Source organism: Xyrauchen texanus, chromosome 28 (assembly GCF_025860055.1).
Source record: "Xyrauchen texanus isolate HMW12.3.18 chromosome 28, RBS_HiC_50CHRs, whole genome shotgun sequence".
Taxonomy (NCBI): Eukaryota; Metazoa; Chordata; class Actinopteri; order Cypriniformes; family Catostomidae; genus Xyrauchen; species Xyrauchen texanus.
Window position 1 is genome coordinate 40,430,460 of NC_068303.1, and position 26,643 is coordinate 40,457,102.

A 26,643-nucleotide genomic window follows, 5' to 3' on the forward strand; every position below is an offset into this window, starting at 1 on the left:
AATTTTTCAAATGTATTAGTAAATTAAAATGTATTTGTTTATTGTTAGTTTATGTTAACTAATGTAAATGAATAAAACCTTATTGCAAAGTGTTCCCAGATATTGATACATTATATACAGGGTATACACTCACCTAAAGGATTATTAGGAACACCATACTAATACTGTGTTTGACCCCCTTTCGCCTTCAGAACAGCCTTAATTCTACGTGGCATTGATTCAACAAGGTGCTGAAAGCATTCTTTAGAAATGTTGGCCCATATTGATAGGATAGCATCTCGCAGTTGATGGAGATTTGTGGGATGCACATCCAGGGCACAAAGCTCCCGTTCCACCACATCCCAAAGATGCTCTATTGGGTTGAGATCTGGTGACTGTGGGGGCCATTTTAGTACAGTGAACTCATTGTCATGTTCAAGAAACCAATTTGAAATGATTCGAGCTTTGTGACATGGTGCATTATCCTGCTGGAAGTAGCCATCAGAGGATGGGTACATGGTGGCCATAAAGGGATGGACATGGTCAGAAACAATGCTCAGGTAGGCCGTGGCATTTAAGCGATGCCCAATTGGCACTAAGGGGCCTAAAGTGTGCCAAGAAAACATCCCCCACACCATTACACCACCACCACCACCAGCCTGCACAGTGGTAACACGGCATGATGGATCCATGTTCTCATTCTGTTTACGCCAAATTCTGACTCTACCATCTGAATGTCTCAACAGAAATCGAGACTCATCAGACCAGGCAACATTTTTCCAATCTTCAACTGTTCAATTTTGGTGAGCTCTTGCAAATTGTAGCCTCTTTTTCCTATTTGTAGTGGAGATGAGTGGTACCCGGTGGGGTCTTCTGCTGTTGTAGCCCATCCGCCTCAAGGTTGTGCGTGTTGTGGCTTCACAAATGCTTTGCTGCATACCTCGGTTGTAACGAGTGGTTATTTCAGGCAAAGTTGCTCTTCTATCAGCTTGAATCAGTCGGCCCATTCTCCTCTGACCTCTAGCATCAACAAGGCATTTTCACCCACAGGACTGCCGCATACTGGATGTTTTTCCCTTTTCACACCATTCTTTGTAAACCCTAGAAATGGTTGTGCGTGAAAATCCCAGTAACTGAGCAGATTGTGAAATACTCAGACCGGCCCGTCTGGCACCAACAACCATGCCACGCTCAAAATTGCTTAAATCACCTTTCTTTCCCATTCTGACATTCAGTTTGGAGTTCAGGAGATTGTCTTGACCAGGACCACACCCCTAAATGCATTGAAGCAACTGCCATGTGATTGGTTGATTAGATAATTGCATTAATGAGAAATTGAACAGGTGTTCCTAATAATCCTTTAGGTGAGTGTATATCATTTATTTTTGTTATCATATTTTTGAGTGGTTGAATCCTGAATCTCACAAAACTTATCAACAACATTTCCAGGTCAGATTCCACCAAAAATAAAAAGGGGGAAAATCATACACATATAAACCATTAAATGTTTACCAGTAAAACACTGATTTTTAGAATTAATATATCTTTTGTTTTGTATTGTGGCAATATTTGAATAACAATGAATCCATAATGCAAAACAAACCTCATGATCAAATTTTATGAGATACGGTAAAGCATTTATAGATTATGCTAGTTATTATATATATATATATATATATATATACACACACACATATTGCCTTAATGCAGATTTCATTTTTCTTTGCACAAAATATAATTTCTTGTTTGTATTATTTTGTATTCATGTTGTGGTGAAATAAAACCCAGATATGTTTTCTTCATATTCACTCAGATAATAAAGTTAGTGTTTCATTCTTGAACTAATCAAACAATCATTCCTTCACAAGCATTTAAACATACAAAATTGGATTAATAACTAATTTCCAAACACTATGACTAAAACTGCCACTCAACAGTCTAATGGAAAACAACTTATGAGTAAATGAACGGTTTAGCGTTCTGTTGGCAGAGGACTGGACCGACTACACCTGAAGATCAAATATCTGATCTGAAAGAACTGGTGCTTTCCCTTCACTCATGAGTGTGTCCTCTTGTTTAAGGCGTGATTGGTTGATTGGTTGATTGGCATGTTCAGTGTTGAGCAGATTTAATGAGCCACTCTGCAGTGGGGTTGAGCTCCAGCAGAGCTTTGATGTACGTCTCTTCATCCAAACATCTCTCCTCTTCACAAGAACAAACACAAACACACAGGCATCAGCTCACTGCACGTGTCTGGAATTATCGTGACACTCATTAGATACTCACTTATGTTCCCTCCCATCTCATACAGACACAGATCTTCTCTCTTCACAGACAGAGACCTGGAACACACAAAACAAGACACGGTCAACCTCACTGAACACAACCAATGACAGCACACGTGAAATACTTTAGGAAGATGACATTGCTACACTTCACCTAAAACTATTTTAACCTCGTGTGACCTTGTGTCCACCTGCGTGGACGACGTATTTTGACTTCGCTATACATAACACATAATTACATGAATAGAAATGTGATACTGTTCACAAGACTCTAGACTGTCATTTGAAGTGTTAAACTTCAGGCACACCGAGTCACGTGACACAACGCACTGTTACATTGAGAATCAATGGGCTCATACAAAAACTGATAAATGTGTCTTTCAGAGACTTTATATGGCGTTATGATGAAAATAAGATGCAGTTCAAACTGTTCTGAGACCAGTGCAGACAGACAGCACACTGGAGGTTAAGTCATGTACTAAATAGGGAGCAAGGGAACATCCTATATCTCTCCTATAACTGTTCTGAGACCAGTGCAGACAGACAGCACACTGGAGGTTAAGTCATTCACTAAATAGGGAGCAAGGGAGCATCCTATAGCTCTCTATAACTGTTCTGAGATCAATGCAGACAGACAGCACACTGGAGGTTAAGTCATTCACTAAATAGGGAGCAAGGGAGCATCCTATAGCTCTCTATAACTGTTCTGAGATCAATGCAGACAGACAGCACACTGGAGGTTAAGTCATTCACTAAATAGGGAGCAAGGGAGCATCCTATAGCTCTCTATAACTGTTCTGAGATCAATGCAGACAGACAGCACACTGGAGGTTAAGTCATTCACTAAATAGGGAGCAAGGGAGCATCCTATAGCTCTCTATAACTGTTCTGAGATCAATGCAGACAGACAGCACACTGGAGGTTAAGTCATTCACTAAATAGGGAGCAAGGGAGCATCCTATAGCTCTCTATAACTGTTCTGAGATCAATGCAGACAGACAGCACACTGGAGGTTAAGTCATTCACTAAATAGGGAGCAAGGGAGCATCCTATAGCTCTCTATAACTGTTCTGAGATCAATGCAGACAGACAGCACACTGGAGGTTAAGTAAATGCATTGAAGCAACTGCCATGTGATTGGTTGATTAGATAATTGCATTAATGAGAAATTGAACAGGTGTTCCTAATAATCCTTTAGGTGTGTGTGTGTGTGTGTGTGTGTGTGTGTGTGTGTGTGTGCGTGCGCGTGTTTTTGTGATTTACCAGGACAATTTTGTAAGTTACAAATTAGTAATTACAAGGGTATTATGCTATAAATGTGATTTATGAGGACATTTCTAGTGTCCCCATAATTCAAATTGCTTATAAATCATACTAAACAATGTTTTATTGAAAATGTAAAAATGCAGAAGGTTTTCTGTGAGGGTTAGGTTTAGGGGTTGTGTTAGGTTTAGAGGATAGAATCTATAGTTTATACAGTATAAAAGTCATTATGTCTATGGAAAGTCCTCATAATGATAGGTAGACCAACATGTGTGTGTGTGCGTGTGTGTGTGTGTGAGCTCACCTCTCTTGACTGAGAAAGCGTGTCAGCACATCTGATGCCTTTAAATCCTCTGTCAGCTGTACGGCCATAGAGACCATAGAGAACTGAGGAGCCTGAACCCTTATAAAGCCACCTTCAGCCTGAACATACACAAAACACGTCTTATCTTTCTTCAAATTAGCTACAACTGCTTTGAGAATGCAGTAACATTCATGCATTTTTAAGTGTACAAATACTTTTGAAATAATAATTTTTATATAAAATAAATACTTGTATTAATCGTACTGCAGAGCTCGCTAATACTTGTAAAAAATTTATAAGCCAGAAATAATTCAAATAATACCCTATGAGACCCTTATGTTATTTAAGACCTTCAAATTATTTCAGCTTGTCAATGCAATTATATCACACTGTATTGCTCCAACTGTGCAGAACAGAAAGGACAATAAATTGACTTTGACTGGACTCATTAATGGAATATGACATGTCTCTAAATGCAGTTGCTTTGCATTTCCACTATGGGTCAGAGTGGAGCCTGTTCTGTATAGCAGGCCTCAGCAGTATCCTGTGAGTCACTCACATGCTCAAATTCTGATTCATTCATCAGGGTGGCAAACACTTACACAACTGCAAAGATGTCTTAATATAATTCTCAGATTTTATCAGCCCTCTTCTTTCATTTCTCTTCTTTGGTTTAGATTTCTGTATAATGAATAATTCAAGGAATAGTTCACCCTTAAATTAAAATGATGTGATTATTTACTCACCCTCATGTCATACAAAACCCCTTTATTGTTATTTTGTGACCACATCTGTCAAGCTCCAAAAGAAAAATGCATACAGTTTAGGAACAGCATGAGAGGGAGTAAACAATGGCAGAATTGTCATTTGTGGGTGAACTATCCCTTTAACAGTGCTGTAATGTCTTTAGTTTATTGTTTTCTGTGTGTGATGTCTGTGATCTCTCACCTCAGTGTTTTTCTCCTGTTTGTCAGAGTTTCTCTCGCGGTCGTAGGCCATTTTCTTCAGCAGTTTTTTTACCGCTCTGTCTCTGTTCATCTTCCGTTGGTTCTCTGTGTTCTGTTTGCGCACCTGATTCAGGATGAACTTGGGAATCTAAAACAAAAACAAGACTGTTTGTGTATTTTATCTTTTTTTATTTTTATTTATTTTATTATATTTCTTTGCATTCAGAGCAGTATTTATCTGGCACAGAACAACGAGAAATTCAATTATTGTGCCATCATTATACAGCATTTGAACAAATCAATTTACATTTAATACCACCAATAAAAGCACAAAACATGGCAAAACATATTATTTTGTAAAATTACTGTAATAGATATTGTAATGTTATCTTGCATATCACTACAAAAAAGAAGATATAAAATAATGTGCTAATGAATCAAATGGATTTAAAAGAGTCATCTAAACAAAAATATTCACTAACATGAACTGAACTTTGTAATATAAAAGATTTATATCAGAGAGCTGACATTTAGTGTTTCTGAATATTCCTTCCCAGGCACAACACAACCAGGGTAAGTTAAATTTAAGACTTTTTAACACCTTTTTAAGACCAACTAAAGGAAATGTTGCACACTGGTCTATTATTGTTGTAAATGATGCCACATAACAATAAAGCAAACAGTGACTGGTTGTTTACATGTCTCAGTCGCTTCACATGCAAGTAGGCCCTCAAGAAAAAAATCGTCCAAACGTGAACTTTTGGACAAAACACATTGCATACCAAATTTCTTATAAATCTGACAATGCATTCAAAAGATGTGCCAGAGAGGCAGTATGGCTGATATGGGAAAATTATACATTGTTGATATTGGTAACCTTGAAATCCACATGTTCCAAGGAATACACCAAACTCATGATTTTAGTACATACTTTCAAAAGTTACAGGAAATTTATTTTCACATTTCTTGACCCATAGGTAGCACCGTCACTAAACTTTGAAGGTATCCTCAGATCATGGTCCTGATGAAGCATACCAAGTTTAGTTTCAATATGACAACCCATTGGCAAGATATAGCCCCACATCCTGTTTTATGTCGACCTTGTTAAATTTGTGTTAACTTCAAAATCGAAATACATTTTTTAAATTTGGATAATTAATTCTGTGCGGATCAGTCTTTAGATTATTTTGAGCCACTGTTTCGGCAAATTTTGCAGGAATAATAGCGAATAAACTCTAAACGTCTTAATCCAAGATGGCGGCCACTGTAACAGGATTAGTTTTAATTTAAGAAATCCATTTGTATCATCAGGAGCGTAATTACATGCAAAAATAATTTCAAGGATAAATGATTCAAACGATACGTGCAAAAGAAAAGTACATTTTAGAACTGCTATAAAGTTAGTTCTAGAGTCAGCAAATCTGGTATGGGGCTATACGTGCTCAGAAATTACTCTTCCCTTTAAAACGACTTAAATGTAACGAGAGACCAATCCCTCATGCTACATTTAATACCATGACCTTATGAATTTAAGACTTTTAAAGGCCTTCATTTGCGAAAGGGCAATTTAAGACATTTTAAGACTTTTTTCAGACCTGCGGTAACCCTGACAATGTTTCAAAATAGCCATCAAGTGTTTAGGTCAAGTTACACAGCTACTCATTGAAAAAAGTACCTTGTAAAGGTATACTGTTTTGAAAACAGCTACTGTCACACTACTGAAATGTAGTTAAGTCAGTTGCATCACTTCTTTGAATTAGTGACTCCCCCCAACACCACTACTCTACTGAAATACTGTCCATAAACCTCATGGTGACCTCATGACTGAACAGTAAAGATTCATACCGTCCAAAGCAGATTCTGGTACCGGATGAGCAGCCTAACAATGTTGGTAGTGCCAGTTGCCATGGCAAACTCTTGCTGTTCACTGATCTTACTGCGGAAGCCTTTACACATGAAGATGTTGGGAGCCATTACCACAGCAACATTGTTCAAAGTCATCTTATTCTTGTCCTTATGGTCAATCACTCTTTGGAAGAACTCCATCACAGCCTAAAAGACACATAAACACTGCTAAATACACAACAATCCAAGTATCAATATAAATTGAATCTGATTTAGTCCTCAGTGTCATGTGAATGTGAATAATGGGTTAATGTGAAGTGAAAGTGGAGTGGATGTGACATGAACTGAATCTGGAATGAAGCTGAGGTGAATTGAATGTTGAGGAAACGTGAAGTGAATGTAGGGCCCTATTTTAAAAGTGCTATGTCTGAAGGGCAGTGCAAAGTGTTACATAATACGCACAAAGTCAGTGGGCATGGCCATGAAGTTTTAATCATTTCCTGCAATTTAATTCAGAGGTCTGTTCTATTACATTTTCCGTTTCATGTCAAGTAACATTGATTTAAATGAAGACAGCCCATTCATAAGGATTTGGTAGTGTAAATGGGCTGTATGCAATACTTGTGCGTTTTGGCTGCCATCATTCCAGTGCCTTGGTGTTTCGCTGTCAAATATTACCAAAGTTGTTTGTGTTTCCTCCTGCCTCGAGGAATCCCCTTCTCTGTGATGGTTGGCTGGGGAAGTTAATTTGGGATGAATGTGGAATGAAGGTGGAGAGAATGTGAAGTGAATTTTGAGTGAACGTGCAGTGAATGTGGAGTTAAAGTGAAGTGAATATAGTAAATATGAAGTGAATGTTTCCTACCTTGAGGGTGTCTCTGTTGGGTTCTGGTAACAGGAGCACCAGCAGATTGAGTGCCTGTAGCTGCTGTTTCTTAGTGGGCAACTCTGAAACGGAACAAAAATGTGAACAATCACTTCTAAAAAATAAACCATCATAAACAAAAATCACACATACATTTAAATTCACTGTAAAGAGCAGTGATCAAACACAAAGAGTGTTTGTGGGCATGCAAATTCAGCAGCAATTGTTTAAAAGTCATATTGCAATAAAGACCACATGCCGACTAATTCCCATGTACTGTAGCTGTCTTTATTCCTTTACCAGATGCTTTTCTCCAAATCCAGATTTGGTTTCATAAGTGTTTGAGCTGGTGTTTTCATGTCAAAGTTTGAGATAGCTGCATGCGTGTGACTCACTCAGTACAGAGATGAAGGCGTTGAAGTATTCTACAGTCAATAGAGGATATGGAAGCTCTCTAATTAATAGTTTCAGGATGCTAGCTGCATCATGCTGTTTAAGACTTTCCCATGGAAACATCCCATCATAAAACGTGTGTTCCAGCTCCTGACAGACTGCCTGGGAAACGCATTTGAAATATTTATTTATATCCACTCATACAAGGACACAAAAAGGACATCAATAATGCAGATGTTACACAAAACTTACAGGTCACACAGCTTGTCAGTAACTTTATTTACCGGATTACTAAGAGGATACAAGTACTTAGCATATATGTGCTAAGCTAAAGAGTCCTAAACCATGATCTCTCACACACAGTTAAAAAACCAAGAAATCAAAATGACAACAGGTTTGAATGATTAATGTCACATATAGGATGTGTTGGAGTGAGGTAATTAACCCATTAGTAAAGTTCATTGTGCAGATGTTCAGCTGGGAAATCCCCAATATACTATGACTTTTCTTTCTTTAAAAAAATGTATTTATTAAACAATGTTTTGTTGCATTGTTAATGTATCGCTTTAATATATTTTTTGGCCATATTTTAATCAACAGTATTTTTGTATTAAAACTGTTTGATTATTGCCATGATGTGTCTATTTCGTTGAACAAAGTTGAACAAACATTTTTGTCTTACCTTCACTCTAGTAGCTGCTCCTGGTATCCGAAGCACTCCCTCTGTGTCTAAACTCTGCTCTTCTATATGAGAGATTAACTTAAACACACAGAGATTCACAGTCATATACAATGTTCTGGAGTTAATAATTAACTTGCAACTGTTCTTAAAACATACCAGTATCTTTGTATTACAAAAAGAAAAACCTGTACTGTCGTACCACTTGAATTAGCAGATGCCTTTAGCTCAGAGTAGCACTCATGACTTGACCCTGTGACCCCACTTAAATACAGACTATGCAGCCCTAAAATGGTCAACAAAAAAAAGAGAAAAGGTTCCTAGACTATGATCTGTCCTCAACTAAGTTTTGCTCAACTATGCTCAGATACAGAGAAAACAAAAGTGTGAAAACTTTGTAATCCACATTTTACTGGACAATCAAAATACTTTAAAGCAATTTCTCTGAGTTACTGCATTTTGCCTTTGTAGGCAATTATGGCACCCTACAAGCATTGTAGGCTGGTGTGTGTACACAAGCACCCTACAATGTTAAAAGTCCACCCAGTCCTTTTTATTAATCCCAATTAATCATAAGCACTGTCTCAGAACAAGCCATTCGCTGATTGTGTACATAGTGACGTCACTTTGTACCGGCCCCGCCCACAACTGTTGACGGACACTGCCAACGGACATGTTTGTTTGTGTGTGTTGTTTCGTTATAGCGCATAGTGAACGTTGTAACAGTATTTGTGTGTGTGTTGCTCATCCATCGTTGCAAAACTGTAAATACATAAATAAATGTATCAAATAACCATTCGGAAACTTCCTGGTTCATTCTCAAAGTTGTTCCTTCTGACGGAGTCTCTCCCTCATTAGTGTCTGACTCCGGTTCAAACATATAGGGCTGAACATCACTATTTTCACTGTCAGTCATATTACTTATGAAGTCTAGTTATCCGAAGCAGAGATGTCAAAACTCAGTTTTTATTCCCACCCAAAAACAGGCATTTTCAACATGGTATAATAAATGATCTGTAGGGCAATTTGAGCTGAAACTTTACAGATACTTTACATTCTGGGGACACCAAAGATTTAAATGACATCTTGTGAAAAGGGGCATAATAGGCACCCTTTAAGTCCACAAGATCCTTTGTGGCCTTGATGCACACTTTTGCCAAGCTCTGGTGTGGACTATACAGGGAACCCAACAGTCTCTCTAGCATTACGTGATCAAAGTGTTGTAACGTGATGCAGGCAGGTGGAACAGGATGAAGATGAGAGAAAATGACAAAGATGATGAAGAGATGATTGTGAACCCAAGTGCAGTTTTATTTACAATGTAAAAATGTGAAATCCTAATGTGAAAGTATCAGTACAAGGTGGCACACATGAACAGAAACTTGACCCATACAGACTTGACTGGTATACACTAAGACTAGGACTAAGACTAAGACTGGCTACATTACATTTACAATACTCAACAAAGGACACTAGCAAAAATTAAGGCTTAAATACAGAGACAGGGGTTAACAAGATAAGATGAATCAAATGAGAACCAATGACAAGACATGACTAATGAACATAATAACAAGACAATGACTATAATCCAATGAGAACAAAACACATGAAACATGAAGGTCATGACTAGGATCACATGAGGGGAACAGGAAATCACATGACATGAACAGGAACAAGGAACAAAAAAGTTAAAGCTGAACTTCAAAATAAAAGACATGAACATGACAAGTGTTTTGAGAATAGTTAAGTTTAAAAATGAATCAACATTCAGAAGGAATGTTATCAAGACAGCGTCAAGACAGATTCTGATATAGCAGAGGGGATATCAGGTGGCAAAGGTGGGGGGATTTGCACTGGGGTAGATCATCATCGTCGGATGACAGAGGGACACACACCCGGTGAAAAGTCATCCAAGACTTCAGAAGGAACCCTGAACCCTGACGTTGCTTGGACCCAACAAACTATTTGTTGTTACAAAATGGGGGTCCACAGAGATCCATGCCTTGCCCGTGACTTGTTTCCATCAGAGTGAAGATAGACCATATTACCCACGTGAAGTAAAGGGGTATGATGTCTCCGTGCAAAGGGGGCTTTGGAATGCTCACTATATAAGTGATTGGTAAGGCCCTGTTGGTGCTGAACTGATGTAAGTGTGTCATCATTCTAATATGGTATTTGGGCATTGGAAAACTGATACCATTGGGTCCACATTTCCATGGCTGACAAACCATGTGAGTGGAGATGAGAGTTCAATGCAGCTTTGGTCACCACCAGATCGAGAAGCGAGCCAGCACCACCTAAAGGATCTAGGCGTAACAGCTCTTGATAGCCCTTTCTGCAACAGGGTTTTGTTAGGGTTCTTTGCATGTCTCAGTTCCCAGCGTGAGTCTGTGCTGGTGCAGGAAGTCATCATTTACAAAAGCCTTAAATCCAGGAGCAGAGTCAGTGTGCATGACTGCCAGAGAGCCATCCATGGGGCGCATCTGAATTCAGAGCTGTATCAAGGCATCCCGCAAGGTCTCATCTTTTATTGTTGTTATATTGGCTACCTGTTAAATTTCATATACATTTTTTAATAAAAAATTAAATTTGATTCGGAGCAAAACCGACCATGAATTGGCATTCTTCTTATCGGACAGGTAAGCTTACCTAACTGCAAAGTATGTGAAATATAGTGCCATAAGGATTGATCTCTGTAATTTTAGCTAACTTGATGTTGCCTGCGAACGCTGACGAATTGCAAGCTACTTTGCTTCGTAACATTCAAATAATTTAAACAATATTCTCTTTATGCTAAAAGTAATTTAAGAGGCCATATAATACCTGACTGGCACTACTATGCACTCCTGAGATGGAGAAACGGGTACACTATGCATAGTTGATACATTAAGGTACCTTTTATTGTCTTTTACGTTGGTCAGATTCTTTGAAGCTCTTGTGCCCTGACTGAGGTGGGCATAAGTGCAATGAAGATTGTATGGCCAACCAAGCAGGAGGGCTTGTAAAGGGCAGCTGCACAGATCCATCAAACACCTCCTACACAGAGGTAAAGCGAACGACAGAGTCAGCAGTACATGAGATGGAGCAAATATGGCAGCCATTGTTCTGGCATGGAGGAGTATTGTGACTGGCAAAGTCAGAAGGAAGAATAGCAGAGCCAGAAACGTGTCTGACAGAGTCCTGGTATTGACTAGCCACAGATAGGAAGGTCGAAAACAGGGCTTGCCGAGAACTCTCCACGGCACAGCTTTTCATACACCTGTACACATGGCTTGCTGTCAGTAAGAACAAAAGCATTTTTAGCAGACTGGATGATGTATGGGCTAAAGTGCTTAGTGGCTGCGGCAAATAGAATAGTCCTCCACCTCACACGGCAACCACATTGTCTTTCGAGCCTCGCAACTTTGCGCTTAAGAAACCAGCAAGATGCAATTTATCACTTTGTGTCACATAAAGGGTTGCACCAATACCTGGATGCCTGACTGCACCATCTGTCACAGTCCACAGTTTATCGCATGGCCTCGGAAGAGTGATGACATGTGCAGATGAGAGAGCACATTTTGCACTCCGAAACGACTCCAGCAATTCATCAGTCCACATAATGACCTCCTGAGTTTGACACCCAGCAGTGATGTCCTCCAATGGTGCAATGTGTTTTGAAAATTGTGGGATCACCCTTGATAGAACCTTGTATGCTCCAATGAAAGATCGGAGGTGACCAACCGTGTCTGGGGAAGGGCAAGAGACCAGGGCATTGATATGACGGGGACTGGCTGTGATAGTGCCAGCAAACAAAATCCAGCCAAGAATGGATGTCGATTAAGGGTTGATGATCGTTTTTGGAGCAGATAGATGAAGGTCACACTTACACAGATCCTGGAGGACTCTTCCAGTTGTGCAATAGTTTGTGTGGTGTATTGCCCTCACAGTAGAAATCATAAGCAAGCTTAGCCACAAGGCCTTCCTGCAGAAGTTGACCTAAGACATGGCACATGAGCTCCTCCAGAGCCGTTTCTGAACCCAGCATGCCCATAGCATAGCATGTTATGTAAACCCCACACCACTTTGAAGGGGGTCACGGCTCCACAATACTTCATAGACTCACACACAAGGGATATCTGATAGAATGCACTAGTCAGGTCAGTGACAATAACATGTTTCCACTGTGCAATGAGACATAATATAAGATTCTTACTTAACTGCTCCACAGCCCTGCACAATATGAACTTCTCTGAGTGCTCTACCTGAGGCTCAAAAACAGGAGTAACCTGACAGAAGTGCTCCTGACTCTTTAGTTTGAGAGGTTCGGTAGACAAGTTAAGGTAATGCGTATTTTGCCTGCTACACTAGAGAGGATACTTGGTTGAGCCCACACTTGTGATGACTTACAATTCCACATACTTGATGATTCAGAGAGGCTCAAATGGCATAATCTGCATCAGACAGCATGTTATCAGGGAGCTGCATTTCAAGGAACGCCCCCAGGGCAGATTACTTTTGAAGGAGTTGGAGCATGAAGCACACAGGTGCGTTGTGCAGCTGTGCAGGGCATTGCAGCAGCTGTGCTGCCATACTTGTACATTGTGCCACCTCCGAGGATCACCCCACACCTGGCGGGGCAAACAGCAACATCATTAGCTTCCATAAATGGCATATCAGAGAGTATGTCAACATCAAGGTCCTCCACAATGAGACCCTCAAAGCTGAACACCTTATCGCCCCGAGTGAAGGAGATCAGATTTTCACCAACCACTTGAAGCGGAGAGGAGCCATCAGCCTGGTGGACCGACTAAGCACTAGACACATTCTGGGATCCAAGACACTTTACAATGCTGTGTCGGATCATATTACCTGTTGCCCCAATGACAATAGAGATGTGTACAACATGACACCCATAATAAACATCAAAACATGGGGACTGACGTGTCTGAACCCTGTATGCTATGGCACCCTGGGGAGCTGCTTCGGTGGTATTGTCGCACAGACGTTGATCATCCTGCCCATCATCTCCATCTGACTCCCTTTCCAATACATCCACTATTTGTCTAGCCTTATATAATATAATGCTGATCACTGTCAGGGAGATAACTACACTCATTTAGAAAATGGCTTACATCTGAACGGCCAGCCTGTTTGCACAGAGAACACACTTTGATGTGACAGGGTCTTCCACGAGTGGCACTGAAACTTTTCTTACCACCCCAAGAGGACTGATGGGGCTCCATACTCATAGCTGTATGAAGGATTTTCTTAGCATCAGATGAGCAGATCTCATCTAAAAGGGAGCTCAGAGTCTGTGATATTTCAGGCTTGATGGAGGTTAGAGTGTGAAGCCACAGCTTTGTGACATAACGTTGTTTAACCAGCCTGGGTAAGCCGGGGTGAATCAGTTTTAACCATGTGAGAACCACCATATTCTCTAATGTGGGAGAAAGCTCCTCATCCTCAGTCATCACTTCACCATGGTGGCTGAGGCCATTGGCACGCAACAACGATTCCTCAGCAAAGGCCATAAGATGTTGGTATAAGTCCTCTAGACGCTCATCACTATCTATATGAATAACAGAAAAGTCAATGAACTTGAGTGCCAGTAAACTGAAAGCCTAAATGTTGCATAATGGACTGCCATATACATTCTGAAGACGTTGAATTTTGACTAATGTATTTCTTGAAATGATTGGACAATAGTTTGCAATTTGTCATCCAGGTAGTTGACTTTCTGTATAGCACGGAGACATTTGGCCTCAGGAACAATGTCGTCATCATGAAATCCTCTCATTCTTTTCAGCCAAGTTACGCCCTCAGCAAGATATGGATTGAATTTCTCATCTAACGACAGTGTGTACAACAAGTTTTGCTTCCAGTTTTCAAAACTATTGATACTCTCCGTTTTAGAGAGGCACCACTGTTTCATTGCACGGTGAGTAGCTGCCATTGCTATATCCATCCGATGCTACGTGCCGTCACAGCACTTGTCCGTGCTATATCGGCTCCAGCAGGAACTTCGCGCTGTCATGAGGATCAGTATTGTACAACTAAGTTGTATAAGTGGGCTTGAGTGTCAACCAACTGATGACACCACGCCAGTAAATGTAAAGAGGAGCAGAGACACGAGCATGTATTAGATGACAAGTTTACTGAGGGTAGAGAGAGCCAGTGTGTCACGCAGGCACACATACAACAGAGTGAGAGCACAACAATTAATGAGAGAACAGATATAACCCAGTGCCGCTATTCTGTACTGGTGATATGAGGTAGTACAGAAAGTATTCTTCACCAAGAGTTGATGGTGTGAGTCTACATCACCCCTTTACCATGTGAAAATTAAATTTATGCATTTGGCAGATGCTTTTATCCAAAGCGACTTACAGTGCACTTATTACAGTGACAATCCCCCCGGAACAACCTGGAGTTAAGTGTCTTACTCAAGGACACAATGGTGGTGGCTGTGGGGATCTAACCAGCGACCTTCTGATTACCAGTTCAGCGCTTTAGCCCACTACGCCACCACCAACAATGCTCTTAAGGTGTTTTTTCTGTCACTGTAAATGTTAGTTTTACAACTATAACACACTGCACTTTTTCATGATACAAGTATTTATTTGTTATCAGTGTAATCCTGCTTATATTTTAGGTTTCAACTTAATAATTTGTTAAAATGTGTTGTTGACATTAAATTTCCAACAGTGACAGCTTGTATTATTACACATGCAAGTTCATAACATTAAAGAAAACTGCAAATGTACTTTTTTTAAATAATTTGTCACCCTAAATTTTTAAGAGGATTAAATGTGATTAAAATAGTTGTAAACTGAATTTAAAACATTCAATTTCACATATACATGTTTGTTTGTATATGCATGATTTTTCAGTGATGTATACATGTCTGTAGAGGGTGCTATAGAGTAAGAATGTGAGTTATAATAAGTTCTCTTACATGCTGCAGTATAAGAGGCACTTTAGTTCCTGGGATCCTCCGTTGGTCTTGTTCCAGTAGTGTAGAGAGAGGAACACCAAACAAACCCGACTCTATGACAAACAATACAGTTACAACAACAGCAATTTACAGTACAACCTCAATTATAGCCATAGCAACCAATGTTACCTGTAACTTATAAATATGTGAGGAAAAGCAATAGATTTCTTGGATCAAAGCTATATAAAAATGTCCACTGATTTTCAGTCTGAAACTGAAGCTGTGAGAAAACAGCCACAACTAATCAAAATATATCAAATAGACTCCTAAACCCCACTCCAATTAGAAAATTATACATAATCAGACACATTTTCTGCAAATTCAAAATCTGTAGATAAATTACTTTTAATTAATTATTTTAATCTACTAAAAAATATGGGAGTTTCTTTAATTTCAGCACTGTATATTTCAAGTATATACAAGTAGTTAATAAAAAAAATGATAATAATAATAATAATAATTCACACTATTTTTTTTTATTGTCTACTAACAATGTGTTTGTCCATGCATCACAAGAGATTTATGGCATTTTTATTTCCAGCACATCTCTAATTCTGCATTATGTTGAATTTAATTCTCTGCCGGAAATGAAGCTGATAGAACTTACAAATGTTATCCTTTATCAAACAAAATGACCGACTCTTTTGTCTTGCTCAGGCTAATTCCATTGCTAACATGTTATCTACCCTAAATACACACAATTAAATCATATTTTCACTCTTTTTGCATATATTGGCAAAATTACAGATTGATTGGAAATGACGGCCAATAAAAAGTGATATTTCTCTTGATTTTTTTTTATTTTGTCTAATATTTCATCTCAAGCGTGCTCTTCACTGACACTTTTGTCCACTTGGTTAACAAGTACACTGACTTTTGAGAAAACTTTATTAGGGCCAAAATTGTTTGGTGTGGTGGAAGCTGCATTTTTATTTTGAATTGATAGAAATATTTTCATAATAAATATTAAAATGGTTTGTTTATTTCACTCTTTGTTTATATAATCATAGTTTTAAACATGTAATAATTCATATTTTTATTATGGATTTTCGTAGTTTATGAAGTCTGGGTCTGAAGGCTAAAACAGTCAAATCTAGACATAAAACACATTTGAAAAGTACCACAATAAATGAAGGCCTGGTAGAAAATGTCCAAGACAAAAGTATAAATCTGTTCATTTTAATACAAATGAACCCCTGGAACATGAATCTGGCCAAAGTTAAAGAAACAATCGTATAAAAACCTGAATCTAATTTGAAAAGAAACGGCTTCTTAATTTGGTACAGATCTGAGCGTCACTGACCTCTCACTTTGATCTTGAGAGCTTTATGAGCTTTCAGCTCTATTCCACACGTGTCAAACAAAGCACTCATTTCAATGAGAACAAGCCTGCGAACTTTCTTCATGTCCTCAGGAGAGAGATCGCCTACTCGAGTCCGACCCGTCTTATCCTGAGACACTTTAAAATCCTGAAAGGAACAGAAAAAGAAAGAGATCAAATATATGATGACAGCTGAAAGAATAAACAAAAGAGCAAGACACAGTTCCAAAAAACATCAGCAGGTGTCACTGGTACTCAATTCAGTGATTTCACTAACGCTTGTGTGTGGCATTATGAGCTGAATTTTCAAAACCTTAAGACATCTTTATAAAGCTTTAAGTTGTCCTTATGAAGCTCTGAACAAGTAGGCAGATTTTAGCTAGCTCCAAACTGTTTGATTTTGACCTTTTAATTCAATTAAGTCTAAATTTGAATGCGTGTTCAGGACTCGAAATACCATACGCATGTACCCAGAAATATCTTCAACGATGCAAGTATTGGTATTTTCCTCTTCTAATTTTTTTACTCCATTTTCACTGCATTTAAATGCATTTGTTTAGCATCAATTTACTCATTTTCTTATTTCTAAACACATTTGTGCATGCAAAACTTGATTAATCAACAGTCGATAAGCTTAATCGGTTGACAATTCAATAATCATTTAATTAACTGTTCATCTCTGCCAATTAAAGAGCTCAGAGTACAATCTCATTCCGGTAATTCAAACATGACGTGAAGAGACCATTTTTTAATAGACTTATCCAGGTCAAAGGTCTCCTCTATTCTAGACTCATAACCACATAAACATTCACATTCCTTTATCCTCAAGCAACCAATCGCAGTGAGCCTTCATTTGGACACACTTGTTGTGTAGAAACTTTGCACTACACACACACACACACACACACACACACACACACACACACACACACACACACACACATAATACTGGGTAAATCATTTGACTAGTTAATGTTATGCCTCACTCACGGGTAACTTGTCGTCAGCTTCACTCCGGGGCTCGCTAACTTTCATCCCTTCTTTGTAGACAAGTGCTTGCTCGGAGAACGACACCTCCAGGTTAATGTCAGTCTCTGTCTCAGCTCCGCCCCCCTGAGAGTCAGGCCTCACCCCATTACCTAAAAGTACAATAAAAACATCCACAATAACAATGTAAAAAACCTTAATGGCCCGAAAACTGGCTTCATTTGCTATGTGTTAAACAAGGGTGTAACAGTTTATTGTGGCACCATACATACAAATGTGACGATGTGCATCATGGAGATGGGATGTCATGTCTGACTTTATTTCATCAGTAAATTATTATTATTCAACTGGACAAGCATCCACTTCCAATAAATATGTATTTTTTAAGAGATTATTTAGATGTAATCAGAGACAATATTATTTGAATTTAAATAATTTGAAATATACGTAATCCGTTACAGTGTGTAAGCAGCATATGTATATAGCATAATTCCATATTTTCAGTAAGCAGATTTATTAGCGAATATTTCCATTTGGTGTCACCATTGCCCTGTTCTGGGCTACTTTTTAGTCCCAGCACATCTCTGAAGAATCGTAACCACACCCCTAGTGTTAAATATACAATGTTGATTCTCATTTGTTTCTTTTGTTTACATGAGAATCACACTTAAATCAAGAAAAGAGATTGCCAATGGGGATAGAACTAAAACTAAATTCAAGATATATTCTCTGAAAATAAGGCTTAATACAATATACAAATATAATTCTCAAAAACATGTTATTTGATATAGAAAATATATTTATATTTATATATTTCAATATATTATATTCTTTACTGGAACAAAATGACAAATACTGATTAAGGAATTAATGTTTTGCAGGACACAAAGCTGCTTCAAGGTGAACTGGCGTACTTGGCTAACACATCACAATCTTACATCACTCTCTGCTGATTAAACAGTTGGCTAAATCAGACTAATCAAAGTCCACTAAATCAAAAACGTCATTATTCCGCATTCAGCGCTAAGTTTATCAATGTCACAATGGCTTCAAAACATAGAGACTACAAATAAACAGCCCACAACATGCACAATCAGTCTGTGTTAACTGGAAATAAATGCATATATTGTTATATTTAAATGGTCTATTCTGCACTGTTCTTTACAGTCAAACTGAAGGAATGCTTATATCTACAGTATTTGGGCCTTAAGTCCCACATACAAATGTCTGAATTTGAATTTGAACTTGAAAAATGTCTTGTATTTTTTATTTATTTTTGTGGATGTATAAAGTCAGACCCCCTCAAGCATACACAGGTGGGGTTCAAATTATTTGCTTAAAAAGTGTGTTTATGCAAAATTGATTTAAAATAAAATAGTACTTGGTTTGATATTTTGCCATTTAATGAAAGTACCCAAATACATTTGGGGCCACTGTATCTGTATTTGTATTTGTTTGTATGATTAGACAAAGGAATATTTGATTTAAAGGTCAGCAGAGACAAACTCTAAAGAGCAACACTGAATGTTACTTTTCTCTACAGAACAAAGGAAACAGTCAACAAAAGGAAACAATTATGTAACCAAAGGTTGGAGTGTCAAGTTTTGTAAAGTAGTCCACTATGTTCTATGGAGAACCAATCACTCTTTTATAGTAGCAATTCTTCCACAAATTGGACATTACTATGGCTTGCAAGCAAATGTTAGGGGCAGTTCACACCAAATGCGTTTTTCCAACTGCTATTTTTCAACAAATGTTCTATAAAACATGCACTACACACACTTCTTTGACCGTTGCATCACATCGCACTGTTTTCATTGTAAATATGCACTAGACGGACATCTTTTACCATTCGTCACATCTCACTATTTTTCAACTGTGTTTCTACGTAAAAACGTGCTAGACCGACATCTTTGACCGTTGTGTTGCATCTCACTGTTTTTCAACTGTTTTTCCATGTAAACATGCACTACACGGACATCTTTGACACGTTGTGCCAACTGTTCTTCTATGGAAACATGCCCTAGATAGATATCTTTGACCGTTGTGACACATCTTGCTGTTTTTCAACTGTTTTCGATGTAAACGTGCTAGACAGGCATCTTTGACCATTGCATAGCGTCTCCCTGTTTTTTCAGTGCAGGATCGACAATTATTTTTCAACGCCACCAGGATTAAAAAGAACAGAAACATAAAAAAACATGTCTCGAGACACCTGTGTTTTGTTATTTTCATTGCGCTGCATCTAGATTTTTTTTAAGCGTCTGGACGGCCCTTTACTCTACACAAGAGCAGTACGTAGCTGATGAGATATTTTTATACATGACTGAAAAACTGGATATTCACTATAGAAATTTCCAGGCCTGGAAATCAAAATGTAAAAATTTCCTTTTATGTGGGAACCCGGTTGCATTCCAGTGTTTGTCCCCGTTTAGATCAAGCAATGTTGAGATTTGATGATATAACAAGATATTTAATAGGTTTGTAAAGCTTCAGTTTCCGGGGAACACAGTCTTGTTGTGCTCTGCAAATTGTTGACTGTCTACCAAAAACCATGAATGCTGCTTTCTTTGGTGTTTTGATCCACTCGGTAGTGCCAGCCAAACATTACACGTGAGCATTTTCAGTGCCATAAAACAGAACACACAGCATTATTCTTAAATTCGTAACACATACCCAGCGTTTTGACTTCCTCATTACTGATTCCACTTCTCTCTGTGGATTCCACCTCATTCTCCTGTCATAGAAAGAGATGAAAAAGAAAAGAAGAACATGAATAAAAGGCACTAAATTGCACTCGCGTTGATTAAGACGGATCTGTGTCTGTGTGTGAACGATGTGTGTGCAATTCAGTTGAATAGAAGGCCGACCGCCTGTGGGAAAGTATGATGTTATATTAATGAAAGCAATCCATCAATTTATGTCTAATGTATCTATTTATGGGTGCTTTTTTCAGCTTCTTCCAAGGAAGTAAAGTCTCAATTAAAAAGTACACTAACTTTTGATAAAACGTTATAAGGGGCAAAATTGTTTGGTGTGTTGGAAATGAAGTCACAACTATGGGACATTCACATAAAAACAAATGATAAATATCATTTTCACACAAATGCTAAAATAGTTTATGCTTATTTCACTCTTTTTAGATTAGCATAGTTTTAAAATAATAAAAATGAAGGCATGATCAAAAGTTTACAATTCAGTTTTAATGAGATCTTCATATAACAAAAATAAGCTAAAATCTGTTTTTTTTTGATCAACCCTTGGGACATAAAATTGCCTGAAGATGAAGAAACACCCAGTGGGGTCCAACTGTCCTTATTGAATTCTCACTTTCATGGGAAACACTGTTTCATAATCCTGTATCCTGCAAATGTGAGAACAGAATTCCTTTGTAAATGTATAAATAGATTATTTATGGCACTCACTGGCAGTAACATAAAGCACACATGGCTTAAACCACTCAAAGTGGCACAATAATTATGTTAGTGTCTATGATCTATCACATCCTTCCAACTGGAAATAACCCCTCACTTTTACATGTGCCCAAGCTACTTTTCAGTTATTTATTACTGAAATATACACTAACATGAAATGTAATTGGTGACCATATTTAAAGCCTGTAAAACAATGTCAGAAACTTTTGTTCACTAGTTGGATGTACTGCGTGAACCCTACTGACGCTTTAACATCTGCTAGGATATGCGGTTTAGACTGAATAAAAATGTTTGTGTGAAAAACAATCCTCTCTTCCTTCATAAGCACAGCTTTATTAGTAACTCTACTACCATCCTCAGAACAGTGCGGTTCTAAATGTCACAGACTCTTACTATATTCAACCCAGTCAGCCCAATCATTGGTTGGTAAGCTTATGGAGCTTAAAATGCTCTTCTATATTTCAACTAGTGCAGTTTAGGCCATTACAAGACCTTTTTCTGAACATTGTAAATTTAAATATGAACACTAGAGGGTCATTTCTTGTTTTAAAGAAATGTTACAGGTTAAAAACAATTTAAAAATATATAAAAAAATGTAATACAAGTTAAACTCAATTGACAGTATTTGTGGCATAATTTTGATTCCCACAAAAATAAATATTAATTCGTCCCTCCGTTTCTTTAAAAAAACAAAACCAAATCAATGTTACAGTGAGGCACTTACACTGGAAGTGAATGGGGCCACTGTTTGGAGGGTTTAAAGGCATAAATGTGAACTTTATTATAATTTCTGTTAAAATGTTTTTTGTTATTATTTGAGCTGCAAATTTGTTTAAATTGTCGCTTTTATGGCCATTTTTGGGTTTACGGTGTTACATCTTCAAGGCAATGAAGTTGTAAAATTGGCTATAACTTTACACAGAGAAGGTAAGTAAGCAATTTTATCACATTAAAATCATGTTAACACATATTGTTTATGTCTTGTGCTATACTTGTGAAACAGTGGGTATTTTAACTATGGATGTTAAATCATCCAATTATTGACCATATTAAATCCAACAGCATATCGGTTGTAAGCATGAAAATGCCAATATGAAAAAAATATGGTTGATTTATAATTATTTAGTTACACACTTTGTAAAATTTAAACGCACTATCCAGAAATATTAATAGCCACAATTTATAGAAGGATTGGCACTCCTAATGGACAAGAAAAGGACAAATTAACCTTTTTGTCAAATGAATCATCATATTATCCTATTTAGTTATTATATTTCATTTGATCTTCTATTTATCTTTGATTGTGGCTCTCTAAAAAATGTTGGCCTGTTCAGCAGATCCAATCCATGTTCAATGGAAATAATTTATTGTTAGAAAAGTGAAAGCTTTTGTACCTCTTTGTACATTTCGTATCATCCCATTCACATCCACTGTTTTCCCTGTAACCTTGATTTTTCTTTTCTTTTTTAAAGTAGGGACAAGTCGAATGGTAATTAACATTATATCACAAATGCTGTTAATTGAGTTTAACTTGTATTGAATCCGGAATATTCTTTTGAGGCCTTGATGCTTGAAGATGGATGGATGGCTTTAATGATAGTTTCTGTGACATGATGTCGATTACATAGATCGTCCCTTAGTATGGAAAAACAAAAGTCACATTTACTATAATAGACTGGCATAACATGGTCATGACAGGAGTTGATTTATTGGATAATTGGTAAAATCGATTTTACTACACTTGTATCATGATAACACATATAAGTCTTGATGCTATATTATTGAAACAGTAAGTATTTTGACAATAATTCAGGTATGCTTGATGGAATCTTTTAAAAATCTTCCTGCTTGTCTGATTTATTGTACTGAGAGTCTGAAGCACTTCTGGTTTTGAGCAGTGGTATATCATTGCTTACTTTACTTTCTGAAGGTGACGTTTTAAAGATCTCCCGAACATCAGGGACACTGTATGGCTTGTTTCTTTTGCGTAGAGTCTGTTTGAGCGTTTCCACGCGTCTCTCCACAGCAGCGGCTTGCGTTCGGGTCAGGGTAGACAGCAGTACGATACTATCCTCACCATCTGATGCAGACTCATCGAACAGTGTCGCTAGCCCCGCCTCCATCAACCACGCCTCTTCCTGCTCACCTTCTGCAGAAGAGAAAACCAAGACAATGGAAGATCCTGAGGTATGGAGTGTAGATTGATGTGGAAAAAAAGTATTATTTAAAGCATTTTAGCATAAGACTGTAACATAACAAAATATAAAATAAATGAAGGGGTCTGAATACTTTCTGAATGCACTGTAAATATAATGATTTCTGCTAGATACAATGGTGTGCGAGACCCACGTTCTCCTATTTATACATTTGCCATGAATCATGTGAATGCGGCTTCACAATTGCTGTAGCAAATTGAAGAGCAACAATTAATTATTTGGAGTATGAGGGCTTAAGAGACTTAATGCTCATTGCAATAAATAAATAACCTATGGGGCATAGATATTTCAATTTGTTAACGTTCCACTTAGACTTTGGAAATGTTTAATATTACTAGAAATTATGCTATTTTAGCGCACGTCTATATTTATACTGAGGAATGCTTTGTTTGGAAAATATTAATATTGTTGATATATATTATTTTCTTTTCAAAGAAGGAACAAATTTTGACAGGAAAGAAGTGTCCACCTTTTTCCTGACTACACCACAGGTGGCGGCATTATGAGAGACTTCCTCTCAGATGCTCTGTACTTCTGCTTAGTTGTTATCAGTTAGACTAATGTTACTGGTGATGGCGAGCAGTGGAGGCTATGGAGGAATCTGTGCTGTTAGAGGGTGTTATAACAACTAAAGGTGGCTTAAAAAACAACAGGAAAATGAATGTTACACCACGATAAGTCTCTGGCCCATATAGGAGGGTGAAAACACACACCACATTAAAAACAGCAGCCTTAGGCTATTCTCAGGTTTTTGTTCTCAAAGACTTGCACAAGCAGTCGCCCAAAGGCTGCAGAGGCTTTGTTGATGCAATTGTTTATTTCATGGGAAGGGAGTAAAGGAATGATAGATGTTGTAGATCATATTGAGGGCATGCTGCATAGATTGAGGGGTATGGGCTATGATAGCACAGTCATCTACGTATTGCAGCTCATGTATTTGTCATGTTAGAGTTTTACTGCGGGCCTGTAGCCATTGAATATTAAGAGATTTCCATTCAAGAGGTATTGAATATGAACACCATCTGTGTATCCAAGTGCATGATGGAATAGGTGTGTAATGGCAGAGAGCATGAGGTTGAACAAGATGGGAGCCAGTACACAACCTTGCTTAACCCCAACCTCAACACTCAAAGGCTCTGATTGGAGGCCTCCAATAATGACTCTGCCTTGCATTCCATTATGTAGTTGACAGAGGATGGAGAGGAACTTGGGCGGTACTCCAAGTTTTGAAAGATGTTTCCAGAGCATCTCACAGCTTACAGTGTCAAATGCCTTTGAAAGGTCATTAAAGGCCATGTAAAGATCTTAATGAAGTCCTCTGCTCTTCTCCTGTAACTGCCTTATAACAAAGAACATGTAAGTGGTGCACCTGCCTTTCCTAATTCTACACTGTGATTCAGAGTGTGTTCCAAGATTTGAGTCACCAATCTGTTGAGCATGACCTTTGCCAGCACTTTTCCAGCAACAGAGAGAAGGGAGATTCCTCGACTGTTCCACAAACTGCTCTATCCCCCTTCTGTTCCACTCCTGTGGAAGAGTCTCTGACTTCCAGATATTTGTGATCAGAAGGTGTAACCTGCGAGTGAGCAGGTAGCTTCATTCTTTATAATCTCTGCTAGAATCTCCCATCAGTTGAACCACTCTTGGTGTTCTTCAAGGTTTTAATGGTGTGAAGCACTTCAGAGAACTGTGGCGGGGTATCAAGATGATGAATTGGTGGGAGATCTGGGAGTTTGCTGAGAGACTGAACGTCAACCGGGTTTTAGTGGATCAATAGGCTCATATAATGTTCAGCACATTGATCTAAGATCTGATGACGATCTTTAAAGAGGGTGTTCCCATCTGCCAAGCGAACTGGAGCAATAGCTAAGGTTTTGATGTCATCATAAAAGCCCTGCATATTGTTGCCATCCTCTAAGCCTTGTACTTCACTTTTTCATCCACCATTTGTCCTCCATCTCCCGCATTGCCAGCTGGGTCACAGCTCTTACCTCAGCAAATGCAGCTTTCAGGGTGGTGAGTCTGGGTTGGATAGAAGAGCTTTAAAAGATTTGTGTTTAATTTGTAAAAGTGAGTGAATGATAGGACAAACTAGTTATTGTCAAAACAGTCCTGGTGATGTTTCTTAGAAAGGCCAAGGACTTTCGAGGCTCCACTATGGATGATTGTGTTCAGGATTGACCAGTCGTTGATTTCTCAGGAACTTGATTGCAAGAGGACATCTGAAGTTGTCCCTAATGCAGGGATTTTTTAGGCCAAGGCAGGTAAACCTTTTGGTCAAGCGTTTTCTGCGTTGGCAAAGTTGGCTCTCCGTGCAGAGCTTGGATTTAACCATATGGCGGTCTGTTCTGCGCTCTACCCTATGCATGACATGGGTAATGCGTGCATCATGACATATTCTTGGCAGCTGATGATGAAGTTTGGAAGGTGCCAATATTTTGAGTGGGTATGTTGCCAGGTTGTTTTCAGCTTGTTCTTCATCTGAAAAATGGTGTCAGTAATTACCAACTGGTGATCAGAGCATAGAGAGTGGAGCTTGAGGCTGTTGCTATTCGCTTTCCCCACTCCATGCTGGCCAAGGACTTTGCTCCAGATATGATATTCAGTACCAACTCTAGACCTGTAAAATGTCTCTTTACCATCCTACTCTGCATCCAGGAATGGTGCATAGTCACTAATAAAGGTTGCAAAATGGTCCTTGGTTAGAAGAATACACCATGTCATCAATCTCTCATTAATTCCAGTGGGAGACTCAGGAATGTGTTTAACAGGTGTGTTTTTATGGCAAAGCACATGAAGACAGTGTTTACCCTCAGACACTCCTTTCCAGAAAAAGGTGTAGCCCGAACAAATTCAGTCAGGGAGTCCTCACCATGTAGCCTGGTTTCACTGAGTGCGGCAATGTCAATATTGTAGTTCCTCAGTTCGCGGGCCACAAGGACTGTTCTTCTGTGAGGGCAATCATGTGCTTCAGACATGTCCAGAAGAGTTCAGACATTCCATGCACCAATGTTCATGTAGGTATAATTTCTGGTGTACTTAATTAGACCTCAAAAGGGGATGCTCCGATGGCTGCCGTTTTCCAGCCAAAGTTGATGAAGCAGACCATTTTTAGATCACCTATTCTAGGTCCTTCCAATACAGGGGTG

The 26,643-nt window shown here is 38.4% G+C and overlaps 1 protein-coding gene across 1 annotated transcript in view; it reads right to left on the reverse strand.

Moving 5' to 3' along the window:
- Positions 1–532: 532 nt before the first annotated feature.
- arhgap18 (Rho GTPase activating protein 18) overlaps positions 533–26,643 on the reverse strand; it is a 52,170-nt gene continuing 26,059 nt past the window's right edge. Inside the window, exons 3-15 of the mRNA XM_052095612.1 lie at positions 23,195–23,427; positions 20,521–20,581; positions 17,848–17,996; positions 16,840–17,005; positions 15,498–15,589; positions 8,564–8,641; positions 7,884–8,043; positions 7,489–7,571; positions 6,624–6,830; positions 4,780–4,926; positions 3,832–3,950; positions 2,266–2,321; positions 533–2,183 (exon numbers count right to left, since the gene is read on the reverse strand). Of these exons, the coding sequence (XP_051951572.1) occupies positions 2,092–2,183; positions 2,266–2,321; positions 3,832–3,950; positions 4,780–4,926; positions 6,624–6,830; positions 7,489–7,571; positions 7,884–8,043; positions 8,564–8,641; positions 15,498–15,589; positions 16,840–17,005; positions 17,848–17,996; positions 20,521–20,581; positions 23,195–23,427 (1,643 nt within the window). The 3' untranslated portion in view covers positions 533–2,091. The remainder of the gene's footprint in view (positions 2,184–2,265; positions 2,322–3,831; positions 3,951–4,779; positions 4,927–6,623; positions 6,831–7,488; positions 7,572–7,883; positions 8,044–8,563; positions 8,642–15,497; positions 15,590–16,839; positions 17,006–17,847; positions 17,997–20,520; positions 20,582–23,194; positions 23,428–26,643) is intronic.